Source organism: Rhamphochromis longiceps, linkage group LG8 (genome assembly GCF_057381845.1).
Source record: "Rhamphochromis longiceps isolate RC_006_pf linkage group LG8, R_longiceps_female_GT1.1, whole genome shotgun sequence".
NCBI classification, from domain to species: domain Eukaryota; kingdom Metazoa; phylum Chordata; class Actinopteri; order Cichliformes; family Cichlidae; genus Rhamphochromis; species Rhamphochromis longiceps.
In genome coordinates this window covers 34,488,799-34,511,294 of record NC_140564.1, presented here as the reverse complement: position 1 = coordinate 34,511,294, position 22,496 = coordinate 34,488,799, and the positions used below count along the sequence as shown (strand labels likewise).

Sequence of the window (22,496 nt, the reverse complement as noted above, 5' to 3'; positions counted from 1 at the left end):
CAGAAATCAGCTCTAGCTGTCAATCAACTGGTCTCCATAGGAATGATGAAGATGAAGATAATGACCTTAAACACAGCACCAAGAGGAACAGGTGAGTCTAAACGATGCAGGAGGTGAAAGTGTTTTTGTTTATTTTGTTAGTAAAAGTAAAGATGTTGCTTTGCTGATGTCATCACCAACCTGTGGCTCAAGAGATGGACGTTTGTCTTGTAATCGGAAGGTTGCCGGTTCGAGCCCTGGGTCAGACAATCTTGGCCGTTGTGTCCTTGGGCAAGACACTTCACCCGTTGCTTACTGGTGGTGGTCAGAGGGCCCGGTGGCGCCAGTGTCCGGCAGCCTCGCCTCTGTCAGTGCGACAGGGTGGCTGTGGCTACAACGTAGCTGCCATCACCAGTGTGTGAATGGGTGGGTGAATGACTGAATGTAGTGCAAAGCGCTTTGGGGTCCTTAGGGACTAGTAAAGCGCTATATAAATACAGGCCATTTACCATTTTTACCATCATTGGTTCTTTATTTTTAGAACAGAGGAGTCGATGTCTCTCGTTCCCCATCCAGGAGGGGTTCAGCTCCTCCCACTGGAACTCCGGATCGCTCACTTCAAGGAAATGATGCTGGAGAGAGGGGTAACATTAAACTCAACACACATGCTGTACACAAGCACTCACTGAAGTACAATTACACCTGAAGTACAAATGTTTCACTGGAAATACTGTGAAAACTCTCAGGATACAGCAACATTTTACAGGTAAAAGAAGTGTATCTACGTGCATGAAAGCTGGTGCATCAACGGGACAATTATAAACAGTCACTGCTCCCCGAACCTCTACAGAGAGAGCTAACAGTAGTGATCATCACGTCTGTGTACATTCCACCTGATACCAATGTAAACACAGCGCTCTCTATCAGCGGGCCCACATAATTGCAGGTGACTTTAATGAGGCTAACATAAAGACTGTGCTCCCAAAGTTCTATCAGCATGTCGAATTTCCCACCAGGGGAGAGAAAACTCCAGACCATGTTTACTCCAACATCAAGCGTGAATATGGAGCCATACCCCTCCCCCACCTTGGCCAGCCGACCACCTCTCCCTCCTGCTCTCCCCCAGCCTACACTCCCCTCAGACGCAGTGCCAGGCCCACCACAAAGACTGCTTCACACCATCTTTGAACAGAGGCGGGGTTTACGACACCAACTGTCTGCCATCTATAATCCAGTTTTGAGATCCTTCCCAGACGCCTCAACGCCCACTCACATCCTGGGCCATCTGACCTCAGGAATTCGCATGATAAGGTGGGGCCAGGTTTCACAAGGAGCTCACCCGAAACTCTGGCTGATTGGGACCCACACCCAGTTTCACACCTTGGCTCAGGCGATTAGAGGATCATCAGGGGGTCCTTTTGTCCCTCTGTGGGGGGTCACTCCCACTAGGTTTAAATCTGGGACTCCCCACCATTTGACCTTAGAACTGAAGAAGCTTCTCGGATGAGAGGTGAAACGTCTTCAAGCAACTTAAAGAAGTCCAGACGCTTTTCTTTGCAAGCTCCTTTGACTACGATGACCTGGATGACTGAGAACCTTCACAGACATACTTCCGGTTCCTTGGTGTCCTCATCTCTGCTGACATCTCCTGGACAGACAACATCTCAGCGGTCATCAAGAAGGCCCAACAGCAGCTGCACTAAGGCAGACAGTGAGACTTCAGAGTGTAGTCAAGGCAGGACAGAAGATCATCAGCTGCCCTCTAATTCAATTCAATTTTATTTATATAGTGCCAAATCACAACAACAGTCGCTGCAAGGCACTTTATATTGTAAGGTAGACCCTACAATAATACATACAGAGAATGTATTATTGTATTGTATCTCCCTTCCCTGATGGACATTCATTCCTCCCACTGCCTCAACAGAACAACAAACACCATCAAGGACAGTCCCACCCTGGCTTTGACCTGTTCAGCCTGCTTCTCTCAGGGAAGAGCTACAGGTGCATCAGCACAAAGACCCACAGACTGAAGAACAGTTTCTTCCCAAAGGCCATAACCATCAGTCCCACCCTCTGATTTTTCCCATGTCCGTCTGTAAACCACCACTGTGCAATACTAAATTCTATGTGCAATGACCCAAACTGTATTTATTTACATATGTACTTTTTTCTTTTTTACACCCAATTGTATATTTGTAGATTTTATACTTTTTTGTTCCTGTTGATACTGTTCATATGTATATAGTGTTTTTCTTTCATTTTCCTTTACAATACCCCTGTTTATATTTTGTTCTAATGCCACTGTTGGCATGCTAGTCTGCTACGTACACATATATGTATATACTGTTTTACTTTATATAAGCACACATTCTTTCATTATTATTGCCTCTCCTACAGTTTGATTCCTGCCATGTACAAATGGAGGACAACAATACCTCAGCCTGCCTTTTTTGTGCTTTCTTCTGTCCGTTTTTGTATAGTAAGATACAAAAGTAGTACAAAAGTATAGTAAGATACAGTGGGGCAAAAAAGTATTTAGTCAGCCACCGATTGTGCAAGTTCCCCCACTTAAAATGATGACAGAGGTCAGTAATTTGCACCAGAGGTACACTTCAACTGTGAGAGACAGAATGTGAAAAAAAAATCCATGAATCCACATGGTAGGATTTGTAAAGAATTTATTGGTAAATCAGGGTGGAAAATAAGTATTTGGTCACCTCAAACAAGGAAAATCTCTGGCTCTCACAGACCTGTAACGTCTTCTGTAAGAAGCTTTTCTGTCCCCCACTCGTTACCTGTATGAATGGCACCTGTTTGAACTCATCATCTGTATAAAAGACACCTGTCCACAGCCTCAAACAGTCAGACTCCAAACTCCGCCATGGCCAAGACCAAAGAGCTTTCGAAGGACACCAGGAAAAGTATTGTAGACCTGCACCAGACTGGGAAGAGTGAATCTACAATAGGCAAGCAGCTTGGTGTGAAGAAATCAACTGTGGGAGCAATCATCAGAAAATGGAAGACATACAAGACCACTGATAATCTCCCTCGATCTGGGGCTCCACGCAAGATCTCATCCCGTGGGGTCAAAATGATCATGAGAACGGTGAGCAAAGATCCCAGAACCACACGGGGGGACCTGGTGAATGACCTGCAGAGAGCTGGGACCAAAGTAACAAAGGTCACCATCAGTAACACACTACAACGGCAGGGAATCAAATCCCGCAGTGCCAGACGTGTTCCGCTGCTGAAGCCAGTGCATGTCCAGGCCCGTCTGAAGTTTGCCAGAGAGCACATGGATGATACAGCAGAGGATTGGGAGAATGTCATGTGGTCAGATGAAACCAAAGTAGAACTCTTTGGTATAAACTCAACTCGTCGTGTTTGGAGGAAGAAGAATACTGAGTTGCATCCCAAGAACACCATACCTACTGTGAAGCATGGGGGTGGAAACATCATGCTATGGGGCTGTTTTTCTGCCAAGGGGACAGGACGACTGATCCGTGTTAAGGACAGAATGAATGGGGCCATGTATCGTGAGATTTTGAGCCAAAACCTCCTTCCATCAGTGAGAACTTTGAAGATGAAACGAGGCTGGGTCTTCCAACATGACAATGATCCAAAACACACCGCCCGGGCAACAAAGGAGTGGCTCCGTAAGAAGCATTTGAAAGTCCTGGAGTGGCCTAGCCAGTCTCCAGACCTCAACCCCATAGAAAATCTGTGGCGGGAGTTGAAAGTCCGTGTTGCTCGGCGACAGCCCCAAAACATCACTGCTCTCGAGAAGATCTGCATGGAGGAATGGGCCAAAATACCAGCTACTGTGTGTGCAAACCTGGTAAAGACCTATAGTAAACGTTTGACCTCTGTTATTGCCAACAAAGGTTATGTCACAAAGTATTGAGTTGTATTTTTGTTATTGACCAAATACTTATTTTCCACCCTGATTTACGAATAAATTCTTTACAAATCCTACCATGTGGATTCATGGATTTTTTTTTCACATTCTGTCTCTCACAGTTGAAGTGTACCTCTGGTGCAAATTACTGACCTCTGTCATCATTTTAGGTGGGGGAACTTGCACAATTGGTGGCTGACTAAATACTTTTTTGCCCCACTGTACATCCTAGTTCCTCAATTTTATCTAGCAGAATATTGAAAATGTAGTGAGGCGGCAAGGTCTCACTATATTTTCATAGTGAGACCTTGCCGACATATATGTCGAGCACAATCAATGGTCTTAGAATTGTCTCCTGGAATGTGAGAGGTATGGGGAATGCAACCAAAATTAACAAAGTTCTGGCACATTTACAGCAGCTTAAAGGAGATGTGTTTTTTCTTCAAGAGACGCATCTCTGCAACAAAGAAGTGAGGCAACTCAAGAGAAACTGGATCGGCAATATATATCATTCCAAATTTAACGCCAAGGCTAGAGGGACAACTATTCTTATTCGTAATAATATTCTGTTTGAGCAACATAAAGTTATTGTTGATCCAGATGGCCGTTTCACATTTGTGTCAGGAAACTCGCAGGGCTCACTTGTGATACTGGCTAGCGTGTACGGGCCGAACTGGGACAACGACTCTTTTATAGCTAAACTTTTCTCTTCACTTCCAAATTTGGAAAACTATCATCTTATTATTGGAGGTGAGTTTAACTTGGTTCAGGACGCTCTGCTGGATAGATCGTCAACTAAGGCCTGTTCCCTGAATAAATCTGCTAAAACCCCAGAATTTTTCAAAACTCAGCTGTGGATTGTGGATCCATGGCGACATGCGAATCCTACTACTAAGGCATTTTCCTTTTTCTCTCATCCCCACCATACATATACACGTATAGACTTTTTCCTTGTCGATATTAGGTTTCTCTGTAAAATTAGCCATTGTCAGTATCATGCTATCGCCACCAGTTTCTTTTGATGTGGTATTAGCGACCCCGTCTCGACCCATTAAACATTGGAGATTTAACTCTAGCCTGTTGATAAGGGATGACTACACAAATTTTTTGAGGTCACAGTTCTCACTTTTCCTTGAGTTGAATGACTCTACTGAAGTGTCAAGAGGTATTATGGGAAACGTCGAAAGTCTTTGTGTCAAATTTAAAGAAGAAAGAGTTATCTTACACGTCCAGTGTATTGAATAAGATCAAAGATCTAGATGGCAGATATGCATCGAACCCAGATCCTAACCTCTATACAGAACGTGTGAAAGTTCAAGCCAGGCTCAATTTAACCACCACCGCAACAGCTATGGTTCAATTAATTAAGACAAAGCAACGCTTTTTTGAATCCGGCGACAAGGCAGGGAAACTTCTGGCCTATCAAGCCCGTGCCGAAGCAACCTCCAAGCTAATCCCAAAGGTCAAGTCTGCTGCTGGTGACATAATATCGGACCCAGAGGGAATTAATGAAATATTTGTTAGTTTCTATTCCAATCTGTACACTTCAAGCTCTCCCCCTCTATCAGAAGAAACTCTCCAAAATATACATTTTACAAGAATAGAGATCTGATGAAGGGATTAGGGGGACCTATTACTGTAGTAGAGGTACAAGAAGCCATTAAATCCTTAAAGACAGGTAAATTGCCGGGCCCTGACGGTTACTCTGCAGAATACTATAAAGCTAATTCTGATCTTATGGCACCATTGTTGAAAGAAATGTATAATGAAGCCTTTTCAAAATGTCAGTTACCCAAGACTTTGTCTGAAGCTACTATTTGTTTAATCTTGAAAAAGGACAAGGATCCTCTGTTGTGCAGCAGTTACAGACCAATTTCTCTTTTAAATATTGATTTTAAAATACTATCTAAAATCCTCACACTTAGGCTACAACGTGTTCTGCCACAAATTATCGCCTCTGATCAGACGGGATTTATGGCCGGCAGGCACTCATATGACAATTCAAGACGCCTCTTGAATATTATCCACACATCGTGCAACTCAATTCCAGAGGTTGTGGTATCTCTTTTTTTTTTTTTTTTTTCCTATAAATGTGTTTTTATTTCTCCCAAATGTTTCACAGTCAACAGGATACCAAATGAAACAGTTTCAAACGAGCTTCAAAATAAAAAAAAGTACAAACAACATGAAGCACAGAGGAAACACAAAGAAAACATGGCTGAAGTTCACGTGAATACTGTAGTGGCTCAGTGTGAAAAGATTTAGGAGAATGAAAAATTAAATTAATATGTTAAAGGACGAAATATAAAACTGCAAAGCAGCTGGGGGGTTTGTCTTTCAAAATAAAAGCACCTGGCCATTTTATTTTTAAAACATGTTTCAGGAAATGTTAAGGTTAGACTTCAGATCTTCAGATGTTGGCCTGAATAGTGAGGTTATAATAATAGTGAGGGAAGTTTTCAACTTTTATCCACAACGTTAACAATTCAAAGACGCTGATCTTTCCTGTCACTCTGACTTTTTAAACACTCAGATTTATGTTTCTTTGCTTGAATTTAAATACTTTTTTTTTATTGGAAAATGTCCCGTTGAATTGGTTAATCCAACAACAGCCGACATGCTTTTAACACAGAGGAGCTGAAGGCTCTGTTAGCCTGAGATGTGGTATGAAAGGAAAACAGAGCAGTTGTTATGTGCAGTGCGCTTCTCCTCTAACATTGGTTGGTAATAAATATATATCTAAAAATGAATTTGTTTCTTGGAAATTCACTGAATGGGACTTTTGTTGTGGCTAATCACTTCAAGGGATCTGTACTTACTAGTATAATGGACACTGAGCATGTGCAGTGTGTTTCTCCTCAAAACGTTGGCTGGCGTCTGAGAAAAATCCTGCTGCTATGAACGCTCTGCCAATGTATATATCACAGGAAAGCAAATCATTTTCTTTGACGTTTTACTAAATGTGACTTTTGTTGTGGTTAACCACTTCCAAGAATCTGTATTTACTAGAAGATAACAGAAGTTCCCGTCTTTGACATTAACTTTCAATCTTGTGCTTCCATTTAAAAAAAAAGAAAAAGAAAAGATTAATGGCCTGATTATAACTGATGGCTCCCTTCAGTCTAGTAAGACCAGAATGCCTCTTCCCCACAAAAGCTAATGACAGCACGACGCTGTAGAAAAACAACTCTCTGGGTTCACAGAGGCTGGAGAGACATTTACACAAAGGTGCAAACCCTGATGTCCGGAAAAGAAAAAATATATTCTGCAAGCGTAAGACTGACTCACACAGGACTCTTTATCTCATGCAGTCTTAAAAAGGTTGCGACAAAAGCGTCAAAAATGAGAGATTATCCAGCTAATTAAGCATATCTGCCTCAGAAGAAGAAATACTGATAACGTTTTCTCACCTGCTGCCCAAAATCACATTTATCTTTTTTTTTTTTTTTTTTTTGCCTGGCCCGTTTGGCTCTTTTGCCATCAGAATTGTTGTCTAAAGGCAAAGAAAGATGCCCAACGGATTTACTTTACCAAACTGACCATCCCAGCCTTGCCGTAATGGTCCATTTGATTCACCTTTTATTGTTTATTTTATTTTCACTTACTGAATACGGGACAGACTGGACTGGGGGAAAGAAGGGGAGAAAGAAAGAGGGAAAGAGAAACAGCTGAGAAGAGGGACGGGGGAGAAGGGCAAAAGACAAAAACCAACAGAACGGGCAGAGAAAAAAAAATGCATATATCAATCACCTGGATCACCTGCTGAGAAAGAAAAAAGAAAGCAAGCAGAAGAGAACAAGAGTAATAGAATAAACAACATCACAATGATATATGGGAATATGACAGTAAATACTAAATGTTAAACATTATTGTGCAGCACATAAGATCAACAGAACACAGTGTGCTTTGAGGTAGGAGCCAAAAAGGGTGTAGTTTGTGGGTGTGATCACCCGTGTGTACACCTGTGAGCATGGACGCGCTTGTTTTTTGTTTTTTAAAAGGTTCCTTCATGTAATGATCTGCTAGAGGGTGTGGGGGGGCCACAGCCCCGTCCTCCAGGGCGTGAAGCAGGTGTGGAGGAGATCAAAACTCCAGACATCCAGAGGCCCCCAGAACACAAGAGACCATGGAAGACCAACAGAGGGGCAGCTGCGCCACTGTCCCGGAAAGAGCTGAGGAGAGTCCCAGATGAGGGCTCACTCAGCAGAAGCCAGGGGGGGTTGCAGTGACGCGCCTGTGAGCTCCGCCGGCAGCCAGCCGTGCCTGAGTGACCGAGCCCCAGGCCGAGAGGCCGGGGGCACCCCACCTCCGAAGTGGCCCGAGCGAGCCCCAGGCTCCAGGCCCCGATAAGCGGCCGCCAAGGAGTGAGCCGGTGTGTACCTGGACGCCCATCCCCGGACACAAAGAACCACCAACGCACCGATGTCTGAGGGGGTCCGCCACTGGCAGGGGAAGTGGTGGTAGGGGGAGATAGGCCTCCAAACCTTGGAGGGCCTGAGATGTCCCCAGAGAGGTGGCGTCTGATACCCAACCTGACATATAGACACAGACATACAGGCACACACAGATACAAACATCCATTCCCACCCTCAGGCTCTCATATGCACTTACTCCACACTCAACCAACGTGGAGACAGACATAAAGAGACGCTGTACACACGATCACACTCCCCAAGCGTACTCTACAAACCGGGTCTAGGTGCCCCCGCCCCTGGAGGGGGGAACTGCACCCAGACCCAGGTGGTGTTTCCCTTTTCCCTGCGGTGGGGGGAGGCAGACCACCCCGACTCCGCAGCAGCAGGAAGGCTCCACACTCCAGACCGCAGTCGGACGGCCAACTCCTCCTCCTAGTCCTAGCCCCCCTGCTCCAGCAGGTCGCAGAGAACGGGGGTGGGAGAAGACTCCAAACCTCCCTCCACCCGCTCATTGTAGTGTTGATGCATGTGTGTTCTAAGGTGCATTTAAAACCCAGGAGGGCATGGAGCTACCTGCCAGAGAGCAGCAGGTAAGCGCATAGTCCCTCCTGCTAGCCCTCAATGTCTACGTGTATTTAAAATTGAGAGGTGGGCAACGATGCCAGGGGTGGGGTGTACACCCTGATGGTACTTTGGACTCCGTGTATCGTGCCCACCCCCAAGATCCTATATGTATGTGTAATGAGAGTGTGAGTAATGTGAATGTCTAAGTTGTGGGATAAAATTGAGGCAGAGGCAGCCAGAAGGGGACAGGGGGGGGGGGGGGGGGGGGGTAGCCTCCTCTGCACCCTGGTGACATACCCCTACTCCAAGGCCCTGCATGTGTGGGTGGTTGTGGTGGAGCGGGAAGAGGGAGGCAGCTGGAGATGGGGAGGGAAGGAAGGGAGGTTGTGGTATCTCTTGACGCGGAGAAAGCTTTCGACCGCGTCGAGTGGAGCTTCCTCTATGAGGTGATGGATAGGTTTGGCTTAGGGGTTGACTTTATTCTCTGGGTTAAGCTACTATATTCCTCGCCATCCATCTGTATTCGTACTAACAACAACTTGTCTTTGCCTTTTTCACTTGAGAGGGGCACTAGGCAAGGGTGCCCTCTCTCACCCCTCCTATTCGCCATTGCTATCGAGCCTCTTGCAATATGGCTGTGTTCAGAGGATAGATTTAAAGGCATTGCAAGGTCCGGTGTTACCCACAAACTCTCTCTTTATGCAGACAACTTGCTCCTGTACATTTCTGACCCTCTAAACTCATTCCCGGTGCTTTTTGACATACTGGACCAATATGGTACACTGTCAGGATATAAGCTCAATTATCAAAAAAGCGAGTTGCAACCCCTCAATTCCCTGGCCAGAGCCCTTCCCCACTCAATAGTGCCTTTTAAGTGGACAGAAACCGGATTTAGATATTTGGGGTTTTTTTATTTCCTCTTCTATACCTAAAATGATGAGGGAGAACTTCCTATCCCTACTAGAAAATGTTGGGAAAGATTGTGACTGTTGGACTTCTCTACCATTGTCAGTGGCAGGGAGAGTTAACCTGATAAAGATGAGTGTCCTCCCAAAATTCTTGTATCTTTTTCAACATGTCCCAATTTTTCTTACCAAGGCATTTTTTGACAAGTTAGAAAAGATTCTGTCACATTTCATATGGGGAGGGAAACAAGCTAGAATTCGCAAGTCTATTCTTCGGTCCTCTAAAGCTGACGGTGGTCTTGGTCTGCCCAATTTTAGACACTAGAATTTTAGACTCTCCGCAATTTTTGGCATTCCTCCCAACTTGAACTCATCTGGCCCCCTCAAAAAGGCCCTAGCCTTTACCACTTTACTAGCTCGGAGGCTTATTCTGTTGAAGTGGAAGTTTCCCCACCCCCCAACTCATGATCATTGGGTGAGAGATGTACTCTTTAACTTAAAGTTGGAAAAACTTAGATTCTCTCTAAAAGGTTCTATTAAGGAATTTAACCAAATCTGGAAATCATTTCTCTTGCTGGTGGACACCATCACTGAGTCTGAAGTGAACTGAGCGAAGCTACATTATAAAGTATTTTTTTTTTATTTCTTTTTTAAATTATTTTTTATATCTTTTTTATTTATTTTTTAAATCTTATTTATACCTTATCTACTTGTTTTTCCTTTTGTTTTGTTTGGTCCCTTCTCTGCTTTTGTTTTCTCTGTTTTTGTTTTGTTTGTTTTTGTTTGTTTTTTGCGGGGGGGTTGTTGTTTTTTGGGGGTTATGCTTGTTACGTATATGGGTCTTGAGATGTGTTTTTGGTTTTTTGGGGGGGTTTTTGTGTGTGTGTGTGGGCAGAGACTGGTTCTCTGCGGCGTCATGTCTAGTGTGGACCTGGTAGGGGGAGAATTCGGGTTAGGGGGGTTGGAGGGTATAATGGACATACAACTGTTCTGAAATCAAGATTGACTTTGCTGTTGCTAACTTTGTATGTCATTGTTGAAATCAATAAAACAAATTTGGAAATAAAAAAAAGAAAAAAAAGAATAAGATTCCCACCATAAACACGTACCTCAGCGGCATCAATTTCTTTGCCAAGCTGCTCACAGGTTCGCCATGCCCAACCATTATGTCGTCCCAGATATCATTACTCATCAAAGGTCTCCAGCGCCAGTCACCTGCCACGACCCTACACCGCTTACCCCTAACTTCAGATCTTCTACATCGCTGCATCTCTACCCTCCGGCTGAAGTAGCGACTACTTCCTGGCACGCACACTCCTGCTCGCCTTCTTCGGCTTCTTACGCTGTTCCGAATTCACCTCCTCATCTTCGAAATCCCATTCGACTCTTCACCCGTGCTTGAGCGACATCCACCCAGTCTTCGAAGACTGCCTCATTTTCTTCCTCAAACGAAGCAAAACCAATCAATCCGGCAGCCCCACGCCTATATACTATTTCAAAATAAACTCACCTTTAAGTCCCTTCGAATCAGTAACCCATTACCTCCACCTCAGAAAATCTCAGCACGCCTTACCTTCAGATCCACTGTTCATCACCGAATCTGGCCACGCCCCGACCAGGTCATCGTTCCTCTCACACTTTCGCCAAGTGCTCTCGTCTTCTGGGATTCCTCCAAATCTCTTCTCTGGCCATTCCTTTCTCATCGGCGCCGCAACTTCTGCCTCTCGCAAAGGAATCTCTGACCACCTAATCAAGCTCCTGGGTCGATGGTCATCACAAGCCTACCAGTTATACATTCGCAACAATCTCCAAGACCTCCGTAATGCCCAGTCTTCACTCCTGTAGGGGATGATTTCTTGGGGGTTCTGCCCGGCCCGAGAGCCGTCGCCGCAGCACCAGTTTTCACTTCCTCATCCCTCATCGCCCATCGTTACCGAGGATGTGGTCCCAGCTAGTGAAATGGTTATTAAAAAAGGGTAAAAGGTAAATGGCTGCAAATAACTTTGTTGTTTGCAAAACTTGTGCATATGATTTTAAAATTGACAATTTATATTTGCATTTCAAGTTATGAAATATGATTCAATAAACATGTTTGTGGTTGTTACAGTAAAAAATATAACTTTTTCTACTCGGATTTTATGTTTTTTGTCTGATTTTAGATCAGTTGTGTTAATACAGTTTGTCAAAATGAAAACATAACTGTAAATTCAGACACGTGAGGCTGTGCTGAAAAGGATGATACCAAACAAGGCAAAGTAAATAGTTTTTGTAGGTGAAATGTAGCGGGACAATCTAAAAAATGGACAATTATACCCTGGTTAAACTTTTTTTTTTAAGGTAACGCAATAGTTACTTTTGAAGTAATTAATTACTTTTAGGATCTTGTAACTCAGTTACTAAGTCAGTTACTTTTCTGAAGAATTAACTAGTAACTATAATTAATTACTTCTTCAAAGTAACTTGCCCAGCACTGATTGTATCAGGTTTTGCTTCCCCTGCTTTGCCCTGATTTGCCCAGCTGTGTTTCCCTTCTGTCTCCCATTCACTGATTGCTCCCTCTGTGTCATCTCCCTGAGTTTCTCCCTCCGTATCAACAGGCTTTAGGTCTGTTTTGTCAGTTCTCCCAGTATAGGTAATCCTTAGGTTCTGTTTATACACTCTACTTTTCTGTTTGTACCATCATCCCACGCTGTGTGTTCCATCCATCTGCCTGCCAGTTTAGTTTCTGTATTCCCAGTTCAGCCAGTTTTTTGTTTTTGTCATGTGGTAATAAATCTTTGTTTTGAGTCTGCACTTTTGGATCCATCATTACTCCTATCCTGCTGGATTTGGTGGATCAGACCCCCACTATCTGAAGAACAATGATCGATCTTCATTCACTGAAAGACAGAATTGAGCTTCATCACAGCCACAATTCTCCGACTTAAAATTATGTTTTACGTGTATCTGTGTCTTTTTTGTATTTGTGTTTAAAATTGTTTCTTTTTCACCTCATGTTGGTTTGAAGATTAAAAAAACTGTATAGATAGCATTATTGATCTTAGTCAATATGTGTAATGCACCTCCATATAAATTAGATTTATTAAGAGTCACCCTGCCAGGATAAATACAGATTGAACCATTAAATTTAAATATTGACCTGTGGCTCTCCTCAGGTGTCTGCATTCTCCACCTGGGAGAAGGAGCTTCATAAGATGGTATTTGACCCTCGATACCTGCTGCTGACTTCAGATCAGAGGAAACAGGTTTGGCAAATTAAAGATTACTTTCATTTCTAACATTTTCATGCAATGTCATGATGTCACGATGACATCAGTGTTACCTGTATGCGTCCAGGTGTTTGATCAGTTTGTGAAGAGCAGGATGAAGGATGAGTACAAAGAGAAGAAGAGTAAATTGCAGAAAGCCAGAGAAGAGTTCAAACAGCTGCTGGAGGAAGCAAAGATCACCAGCAGGTATTCCTCATTCATTATTCAGAGAAGCACTCTTAATTATTCAGCTATGTTCCTGTAAAATATGACCTCACCTCGACTGGCAGCTGTTTATCGACCAGTCGCTGGGACAAACTGGAGATGCAGATGAGGTATTTCTACCAGAATAAAATTCATTGGAGAATGATTCATTAGCACCAAGAATTAGAGAACTAGGCTAATTCACCTCCGGAAACAGAACTGTTTTATTGTTTGTACAATTCAAGTATTTATCAGATTTTGCATTTTATAACAACAAATACAAGAACCAAAAGCAAGAAGCAAACAAACAAACAAACAAAAACAACAACAAATAAAAATTATCTGCAAAAGTTGTCACCTTTTCCAAATTTTTCCGTAAACAGAAAACTCCACTCCGCCCTATCAAAAGCCTTCTGTGCATCTAAAGATATAGCCAATACAGGATTTGTTATTTCTATTCCGCCACAGCAGGTGTAGTAATGTCATATTATCGGAAGCAGATCTATTCTTGATAAACCCTACTTGATGGATAATTTGTGGTAGTACAAGCCTTGTTACTAAATCCTTGTCGCCTTTTGGGATTAGTGATATCACTGCCTGATTAAAACTTGCAGGGAGCCGTCCATATTCAAACGCTTCATGTAATACTTCAGTTAAAAGTGGACATAGCAAGTCTATAAATCTGTGATAAAACTCTGCCGGGAAGCCATCTATTCCCGGTGACTTTCCAGCTTTCATTGCATGGATACCTTCCTTACATCTACCTCAGTTAGGAGTTTCCAATTTGTCCCTACCCTCTTGTGAAATTTTTTATTTATTTTCCTTTTATCAAAGAATGCATTTAGCAAATCCATACTTGATCAAATATTTTAAAAATCATGTTGATCTCCGAAGAGGATGTAACTAATTTAGCATCGTTTTCATTGCTGTAATAACATTCTGATTGTTCATTTGCTTAAGTTGTCTTGCTAATAGCCTGCCTGTCTTCTCACCATTCTCATAAAAATTCGTTTTAAGATGAGGGGGCATATTCTCCTTTTTTGTTATAAATTTCATGAAGGATATACTTAAACTGACAAATCTCCGAGATCCAGTTCCGGGTCGCTGCTCTTTTTGTTGTTGTATTTCGCCGTCTACTCGGTATATTTGTATTATTTTCCTTTTCCTCATTTTTGTGATTTTTTCGGACTTGTTTCCAACACTTCAACATGACCCCAAGGCTCACCTACACCAGGGACTCCCTCATCCAGCTGCAGATGCAGCTGCAGCCCAGTCTCCGACTTTTCCGCTCGACGGAGAAGATCATAAAACAGCACATCGTAAGAGCAACTGACCCCTGATGGACTCACTCCAGTTTGCTTACCATCCATGCAGAGGTGTAGATGACGCAAAAATCTTCATCTTGGACTCCATCCACAAACATCTGGAGCTCCTGACTCCTCCCCCAGACTTCTGTTTGCTGATTTCTCATCAGAGTTCAACACTCTGCAGCCTCGTATCCTGCCCACTAAACTTTCCACCTGATGAGCAGCTAATCCTGTGGATATTGGACTTTTTGACCAACAGGACTCAGAAAGTTCGGGTCAACAACTCTCTCCGGTCTCCGTTCCACCTCCACTGGCTCCCCCCAGGGCTGTGTGCTCTCCCCCCTTCTCTTCATCCTCTACACCGATGACTGCAGATCCACACAGCCCAACTGTCACCTGGTTAAATATGCTGACGACTCAGTTCTCCTGTCACTGCTGTCAGGCCCCTCACAACACCACGGGTCCACTCTGCAGGAGTTTGTAGAGTGGTGTGACAGCTCCAACTTGAACTGAATGTGAGCAAAACCAAAGAGATGGTGGTGACCTTCTCCAGTAGGCAGAGGGATCTGGCTGCTTCAGTCACCACCACCATCCACGGGAAGCCAGTGGAGGTAGTTGAGGAGCACAAATACCTGGGAACCATCTTTGATAACCTCCTGAAATTCTCTGCCAACACAGAGAGATTCTCAGGAGGTGCCACCAACGGCTACACCTCCTTTGGAGTCAGCACAACCATCATGATGACTTTTTACTACGCCTTCCTGGAAAGCATCATGACCTCCATCAGCTGCTGGTTCCCCTCCCTCAGCCTTCATACAGGAACAGACTGCAGCGCACTGTATCAGTGTGCTCTACAGTCATTGGCCTACCTGTCAGAACTGACAGGTTTTCAGCCAACAGGCCCTCAGACAGGCAGCCAAAATCATCAACGACCCCTCTCACATTCTTCACCCCGCATTTCAATGGATCCCCTCTGGGCGACGCCTCCGATGCATTTCCTGCAGGACTGAGAGGAGGAGGAGAGAATATCTTTTATGTGAATGAGAATAAAAGGTGTATTTTCTTTCCATAGTGTGAACAACCCTCCAAATATCTACCAAACTGAGATCTTCTTTTAACACTAGATTTACTAAACCTGCGCAAATTTGCGTAACTTCCCTCAACCCAACAGTTTCCTGTTTTATTGTGAAGGTCCGTGTCGTATGTGAGTGTGCTCAGTTTACGTTTCCCCTGTCCCGTCAGCCCAGATTCCTCCCAGCTGTGTTGCCCTCCTGTCTCTCATCCCCTGATTACTGGTGTGTGTATTTAAGCCCTGTGTGTTCTCCTCCCTGTTGCCGGTTCGTCTGTGTTCCTCTGTGTCAGTCTGTGTTACTCTGTGTCCTCCTCGTCTCGCTGCCTCTCATCCCCTTTTGTATCATCTCAGGTTTGTCATTTAGCTTTCCCAGTTCAGGTCTTTAGTTTTGTCTTCCCTCTTGCCTGTTTGCCTTCTCACCCCTGTATAAATAAACTCACCTGAGTTAGAGGGGCTGCTATTGTGTGTGTGGATAATAGCAAACACTGAAATACAGCTTTTGCACACAGGAATGAATTTTGTTCACTCAAATTTAGCTTTTCTTCGCTCAAAATAAATTTCTACTCAAAATACAACACTTGCACCTGCAAATTTTTTTTACAAGCGCTCAGAATAGTGGCACAAAAATAACGCCATAAACACACAGTATATATACACGGAAGGAGACGAGGAATGGCAAAACAGGAGGAGCAGCTGATGCTATTTAATATGACGAGACAAGAGACACAGGGCTTCAATGTAAGACAGGAAATATACACTGACAAAACTCAGAGACACGATACCGACCGAGAACGGAAACTAAAACCAAAGAACTAGAACGTCTTAACCTGGATACGTAATCAGAATAAACTAGAACATAAGATCATAATAATAAACAAAATGCTGGGTCAAATGACCCAGGACCATAACAGTTTCTGGGTTTGAGCTACTTCTTTTTTCGAACAGTGGTACATGTCATGCAGGGGCCTGTACTTTCATGATGCTCTTGTTCTTGCTCCTCTTCTTTCTCAGGTTTCTGCTGCCTGAGGTAATCACTGAGCACACAGTGGTTCTGACACAACTATCTACAAGCCACACGCGTCACATCAGTTGAATGTTTTAACACAGCTATACTGAAATGTATAAATAATCTCTGGGCACATGAAGGACATAATGATCATAAACCCTGTGAGACGTATTCACCATAGAGCGGGCGGGATACAGCACTAAGAGTCACTTTCCCCCAGAATCCTTCAAGTTTCATGTTTTAAAGTTTTACTCTCGCCATAACGTAAAGCATCTAAAATTTATTAAGCAATTTATACATTGTGCGATCGTGGCTCAAGAGTTGGGAGTTCACCTTGTAATCGGAAGGTTGCCGGTTCGAGCCCCGGCTCGGACAGTCTCGGTCGTTGAGTCCTTGGGTAAGACACTTCATCCGTTGCCTACTGGTGGTGGTCAGAGGGCCCGGTGGCGCCAGTGTCCGGCAGCCTCGCCTCTGTCAGTGCGCCCCAGGGTGGCTGTGGCTACAATGTAGCTGCCATCACCAGTGTGTGAATGTGTGTGTGAATGGGTGGATGACTGGTTGTGTAAAGCGCTTTGGGGTCCTTAAGGACTAGTAAAGCGCTATATAAATACAGGCCATTTACCATTCAGCTCAGTTTAATGCTTTTGGTTCCTCGTTCCTTATTGAGGTTCTCTTATTTGCAGTTAAAATAAAATATTTTTTCATGTAGTTTAATGAGCCAAAAAAGGGCTGCCATCAGAATTACTGTTTCCAGCTCTCATATCAAAATATGAATATTCCTGTTTTGTTTTTCTTCTCCAGAACAACTTTTAAGGAATTTTGTGTTCGTTATCGGGATGACCAGCGATTCAGCACTCTCACCAGGAAGAAGGAACAGGAAGTACTCTTTAGCCATTACATCACAGCCTTAAAGAAACGAGAGAAAGAGAACAGAACCAGACTGAGGAAGATGAGATGAGAACATGTCTGAGAAAGAACCTTACAGAACCATCTACAACATTTATAGAACCCTTTTAGGTCCTTCCAAATCTTCAGAAAACCTCCCGGGAACTCCTGTCTCACTGCACTCATGCCTCCCGATTCCTGGATTTAGACTCATGTTTTGAACTGGGACTATCAAACTGTCTGTGGTTTTGTTGGACAAACCTGAATGGAACCAGAACCATCATTCTCAGTAGATTCTCATGGTTCTAGACTTTGTAAATTGTCAGGTGAGTATGAACCTGAACCAACATTAGACCATTTTCTAGGGTGAACTGCACTTCGTCATCTGGATCTGCTGGACTGGATCTAATTCATAGTCTCATTCATAACTGACAGAAACGAAAACCAGAGCACAAAAACAAATGTTCATGTGTCTGACTGTTTCTTTGTCCTGTAAAGACTATTCATTCAAACTTTATCAACACCGCAGCTTCCTAGACTTAAAAATGGACCATAATAACAGATTAAAAACAATAACAAGTAGAAAAAAGACCATAAACAAAGAGATTAGTGAGTAAACACATTTTAAACCAGAAGGGCACTCTGAGGGCAGATAACTGTGTAAAGACAAATACTGAACTAATCTACAGACGAACTCAGAAAAGCCAAACTTCATTTGTGTAATCTGAGAAACAAACAAAAAACCCCAAAAAGGAATGAATACACGAGCTCTTTAGAGGCTCTCCCTCCTCTGTAAAGGTAAGCATGAATGCAAAAACAAAGAGAATAGAGAGCCACAATCCTCTGACCTTTCATATGCAAAGGGAAAAAGGTGGGAAAGATATGATAACATCAAGCTTGCAAATATCAGCGAGTTTAGTCAGGTGCTGATAATGCTGGGCATACACTGTGCGATTTTTTTTGGCTCGTTTTGGTCATCAGCCCGAGTTTCGCCTTCATCGTGTGGCGTGCATCGTGTAGTATACGTGGGGTAACGAGAAGCGATTAACACCTCACGACCAGCTCCCGATCATCAATCGCTCGGTCGTAAGAAAATCAAACCTGTTTGAAATCCCGTCGGCCGTCGAGAGGGCGTCACCGCAGCCTCTCACGCTGCGCACGCGCAAACACAGAAATGAAAGTGAAAAGAAGCAGCACGGCAGTGCAGCGTGTGATCTGGACACAAGCGATGGAGGCACAACTTGTAGAACTTTGGAAAGCTCATCCGAGCCTTTTCGATGTGGCCTCACAAAATTATCACGACCACAACAACCGTGAAAATAGTTGGATTTACATGCTGCTCAACCACAGCTGCCCGATCAATGTTTTTCATTAGCAATTTAGCAAAGTTGATGGTGGTGGTGTGTCTGTGTGAGTGAAAGACAGAGAGAGCGAGCGACAGATTTTCTGTTATAACCTTCATTTTATGGACGCACAGTGTGAGCACTCAGGTCGCATCAGAGCATCGGGCGGTATAGTGTGAGACCTGCATCGTGACCTATGAACTTCTCACCCCTGCGAGTCAACCGTGCAGTTTGAGCAGGAGCTGAATAACACGAATGAAAAAATTGCACAGTGTTTGCCCAGCTTAAGTGGAGTGCTTCCAGGAAACAGACTCAGCAACCCTGAGGACTTGGTGTCAGGTACCACAAGGAACCTTAGAGGTCTGTCACGTCCAGGCCCATGGAGTCCTGCTGTGCAGTGTGCTGGTCTTTGGATTCTTGGTCTGTAGAATTAATGTTTATGGAGTCTACGTCTATGAAGATCTGACCTTGGTGGCTCTCAGCTTTTGCACTTGTTTTTAATAGTGTGTTTTCTGTTCAGTGTGTGTTTACAGTGTGATCCTTTAACTTCAGTTTGTGTTTGATTCCTGGAAACAAACCTATAGACCCCATTAAGAAATCTGACTTTTACAAGTTTTCCAGAAATTCTCATCTGCTGTAGAAAATGGCAAACTAGGAGACTTGGCAGTTTGATTGGCCATTCGATGTACTCTGGGAGTTGTAGGGGATGTTGGTGTAGCTCCTTCAGTTTCTCAAAATACCGCCTGATTACTAACCGAGATTGAAATTATCAAGGGCTCAAAATGTCATAAAAAGGAAGTGACAACCCTTCTCAATTGATCACATGATGTTAAACTGCGTTTTGGGACTTTTTGCCACTGACTTGAAGTCCTCCAGACTCTCTACTCACACAGTAGAAGAAACACAACAATGATCAATGGGGTTTTTTAAGGTGGCATGATTAATAAAATTGTTATTAATAAATTTACACTGTAAGATTTAAAAAAAAAACATTCTGCATTCCTCTAACATCTTTATTTCTGGCAAAATCAGTTCTTTCTTACTAACCTTTGTATACATTTTTACATTTTTTCAGGGTTCTTGTCGTTACTTGATACTTATTGTCACAGCACTATAAACTGTATGTAATTTTCTGTCTGTAAAAATGCTGAATTACAAAAATGTCTGTGTGAATCCCTCGTGGTGATCTGATGTCACCGTCTTAGCAGCAACAAACTTCAACAAGCATCTGAGAGCAGAGACCCCGGGAACAGGAACAGGAAGCACCTGCTCACACTGTTTGCCCCGACGAGGACTTGGCCAGCAGAGAGACAGTCCCTCAACCACCACATGTGCACCTGACTCACCTGTCCCTTCTGAACAGTTTCACCTGACCCAGCTTCATTTATAAAGTGTGCTACTGTTTGTGGTCAACAAACAAACAAACAAAACCCATTTGGTGTAATCCCTGCCCTCACCAATGGGCACGGTGCGCTGTTGTTGAGCAGGCTTTGTGTCACGATGTCCTGATTGGGTGTTTTGTTTTTTTGTCTTCTCATTGGATGTCTGTGTTGAAATGATCTGTGTGTTCTAATGTTTCATTGGCTGTTGGTCCTGCCGTGTTTTAAATTAAACTGTCAAAACTAAACTGCTGTGTTCTTTAAGATGATATTGCATTTCTGTTTCAGGTGAAATCTCGGCCCAGACCCGCACTAAACTGTGGGGTTAAAGTCTTCAGTTTAACTTGAGCTGAAGGTCGTTGAACATGAGCTAAATTTGACAAATATTCACTTCCTGTTTCTAGGGTATGCCAGCTGTTCCTTCCTCCAAAATCTGACATGACATTATTTGGATGATGTATATCAATGAAAGCCCCCCAAAAATCTGAACATATGGAATTTTTTTAAACCATAAACAGCAGCACAAAGCAAATGTAAGAAAAAAAACACATACATGTGATTGTTTTATAAAAAGAAATGTATATTTTTCTTTATTTTTTAAGTTGCTTTCACAAACACATTTTTCTTACTTTGTGTGTGCATGTGTTCCTGCCTGAATGTGCACATTTGAGAAGAAATGTCCATGATCTTCATAATATCCATATCCCCAATAGGCCAGCAAAGTGCACCATGATGAGACCTGGAAACCAGATTTTCAGGGCCGAGTACAATAACCTCAGTTTGATCTGAATTAAGAAGCAGAAAGTTAGTGGCCATCCAGGTCTTTATGTCTTTAAGACATTCCTGCAGTTTAACGAATTGGTGTGTGTTATCTGGCTTCATGGACAGATAGAGCTGGGTGTCATCTGCATAGCAGTGAAAATGTATGCTATGTCTTCTAATGATGCTGCCTAAGGGAAGCATGTATAATGTAAACAGAATTGGTCCTAGCACTGAACCCTGTGGAACTCCATAATTAACCTCAGTGTGTGAAGAGGACTCTCCATTTACATGAACAAACTGGAGTCTATTAGATAGATATGATACAAACCACTGCAGCACAGTACCTGTAATACCTACAGCATGTTCTAATCGCTCTAATAGGATATCGAGCGTATCGAACGCTGCACTGAGGTCTAGCAGGACAAGCACAGAGATGAGTCCACTGTCAGAGGCCATAAGAAGATCATTTGTAACCTTCACTAAAGCTGTTTCTGTGCTGTGATGAGCTCTGAAACCTGACTGAAACTCTTCAAATAAACCTCTGCAGATGATCTGTTAGCTGTTTGACAACTACTCTTTCAAGGATGTTTGATATGAAAGGGAGGTTGGAGATTGGCCTATAATTAGCTAAGACTGCTGGGTCTAGAGATGCTTTTTGAGTAAAGGTTTAACTACAGCCAGCTTGAAGGCCTGTGGTACATAGCCGATTATTAGAGATAGGTTGATCATATTTAAGATCGAAGCATTAATTAATGGCAGGACTTCTTTGAGCAGTTTTGTAGGAATGGGGTCTAAAAGACACGTTGATGGTTTGGAGGAAGTAATTATTGAAGTTAACTCAAAAAGATCAATTAGAGAAAAAGAGTCTAACTTAACATCAATGGTACTAAGAGTAGCTGTAGATAATAATACATCTGTGGGATGATTACTGGTAATTTTTTCTCTAATGATAAAAATTTTATTTGTGAAGAAGTTCATGAAGTCATTACTAGTTAACGTTAAAGGGATGGTTGGCTCAACAGAGCTCTGACTGTTTGTCAGCCTGGCTACAGAGCTGAAGAGAAACCTGGGGTTGTTCTTATTTTCTTCAATCAGTGATGAATAGTAAGATGTTCTGGCTTTGTGGAGGGCTTTCTTATAAAGTAACAAACTATTTCTCCAGGCTAAATGATGATCCTCTAAATTTGTGACACGCCATTTCCTCTCCAGGTTACGAGTCATCTGCTTTAGGCTACGTGTTTGAGAATTATACCACGGAGTCAGGTACTTCTGATTAGAGACCTTAGTTTTCACAGGAGCTACAGTATCCAGAGTCGTACTAGTGAGGAGGTGAAATTATTAACAAGATAATCGACCTCTGTTGGAGCAGCGTTCAGATAGCTGCTCTGCTCTGTGTTGGTACAGGGCATTTAAGATGATAACAGTGGGTGGATTATATTCTTAAACTTAGTTACAGCGCTTTCAGAAAGACATCTACTGTGATAACGTCTACTCTCCACCACTGTGTAATCAATTATTTCTGTCAA

The 22,496-nt window shown here is 43.1% G+C and overlaps 1 protein-coding gene across 5 annotated transcripts in view; it reads left to right on the top strand.

Annotated features, from left to right (window-relative positions):
• tcerg1l (transcription elongation regulator 1 like) overlaps window positions 1-20,437 on the top strand; it is an 84,854-nt gene extending 64,417 nt beyond the window's left edge. For all 5 annotated transcript variants that reach the window (XM_085417206.1, XM_085417208.1, XM_085417207.1 and 2 more), the window contains exons 12-16: window positions 4-91; window positions 521-623; window positions 12,920-13,009; window positions 13,101-13,219; window positions 17,403-20,437. In XM_085417206.1, coding sequence (XP_085273332.1) covers window positions 4-91; window positions 521-623; window positions 12,920-13,009; window positions 13,101-13,219; window positions 17,403-17,559 — 557 coding nt within the window. In that variant the 3' untranslated portion in view covers window positions 17,560-20,437. The remainder of the gene's footprint in view (window positions 1-3; window positions 92-520; window positions 624-12,919; window positions 13,010-13,100; window positions 13,220-17,402) is intronic.
• The last annotated feature ends 2,059 nt before the right edge of the window (window positions 20,438-22,496 follow it).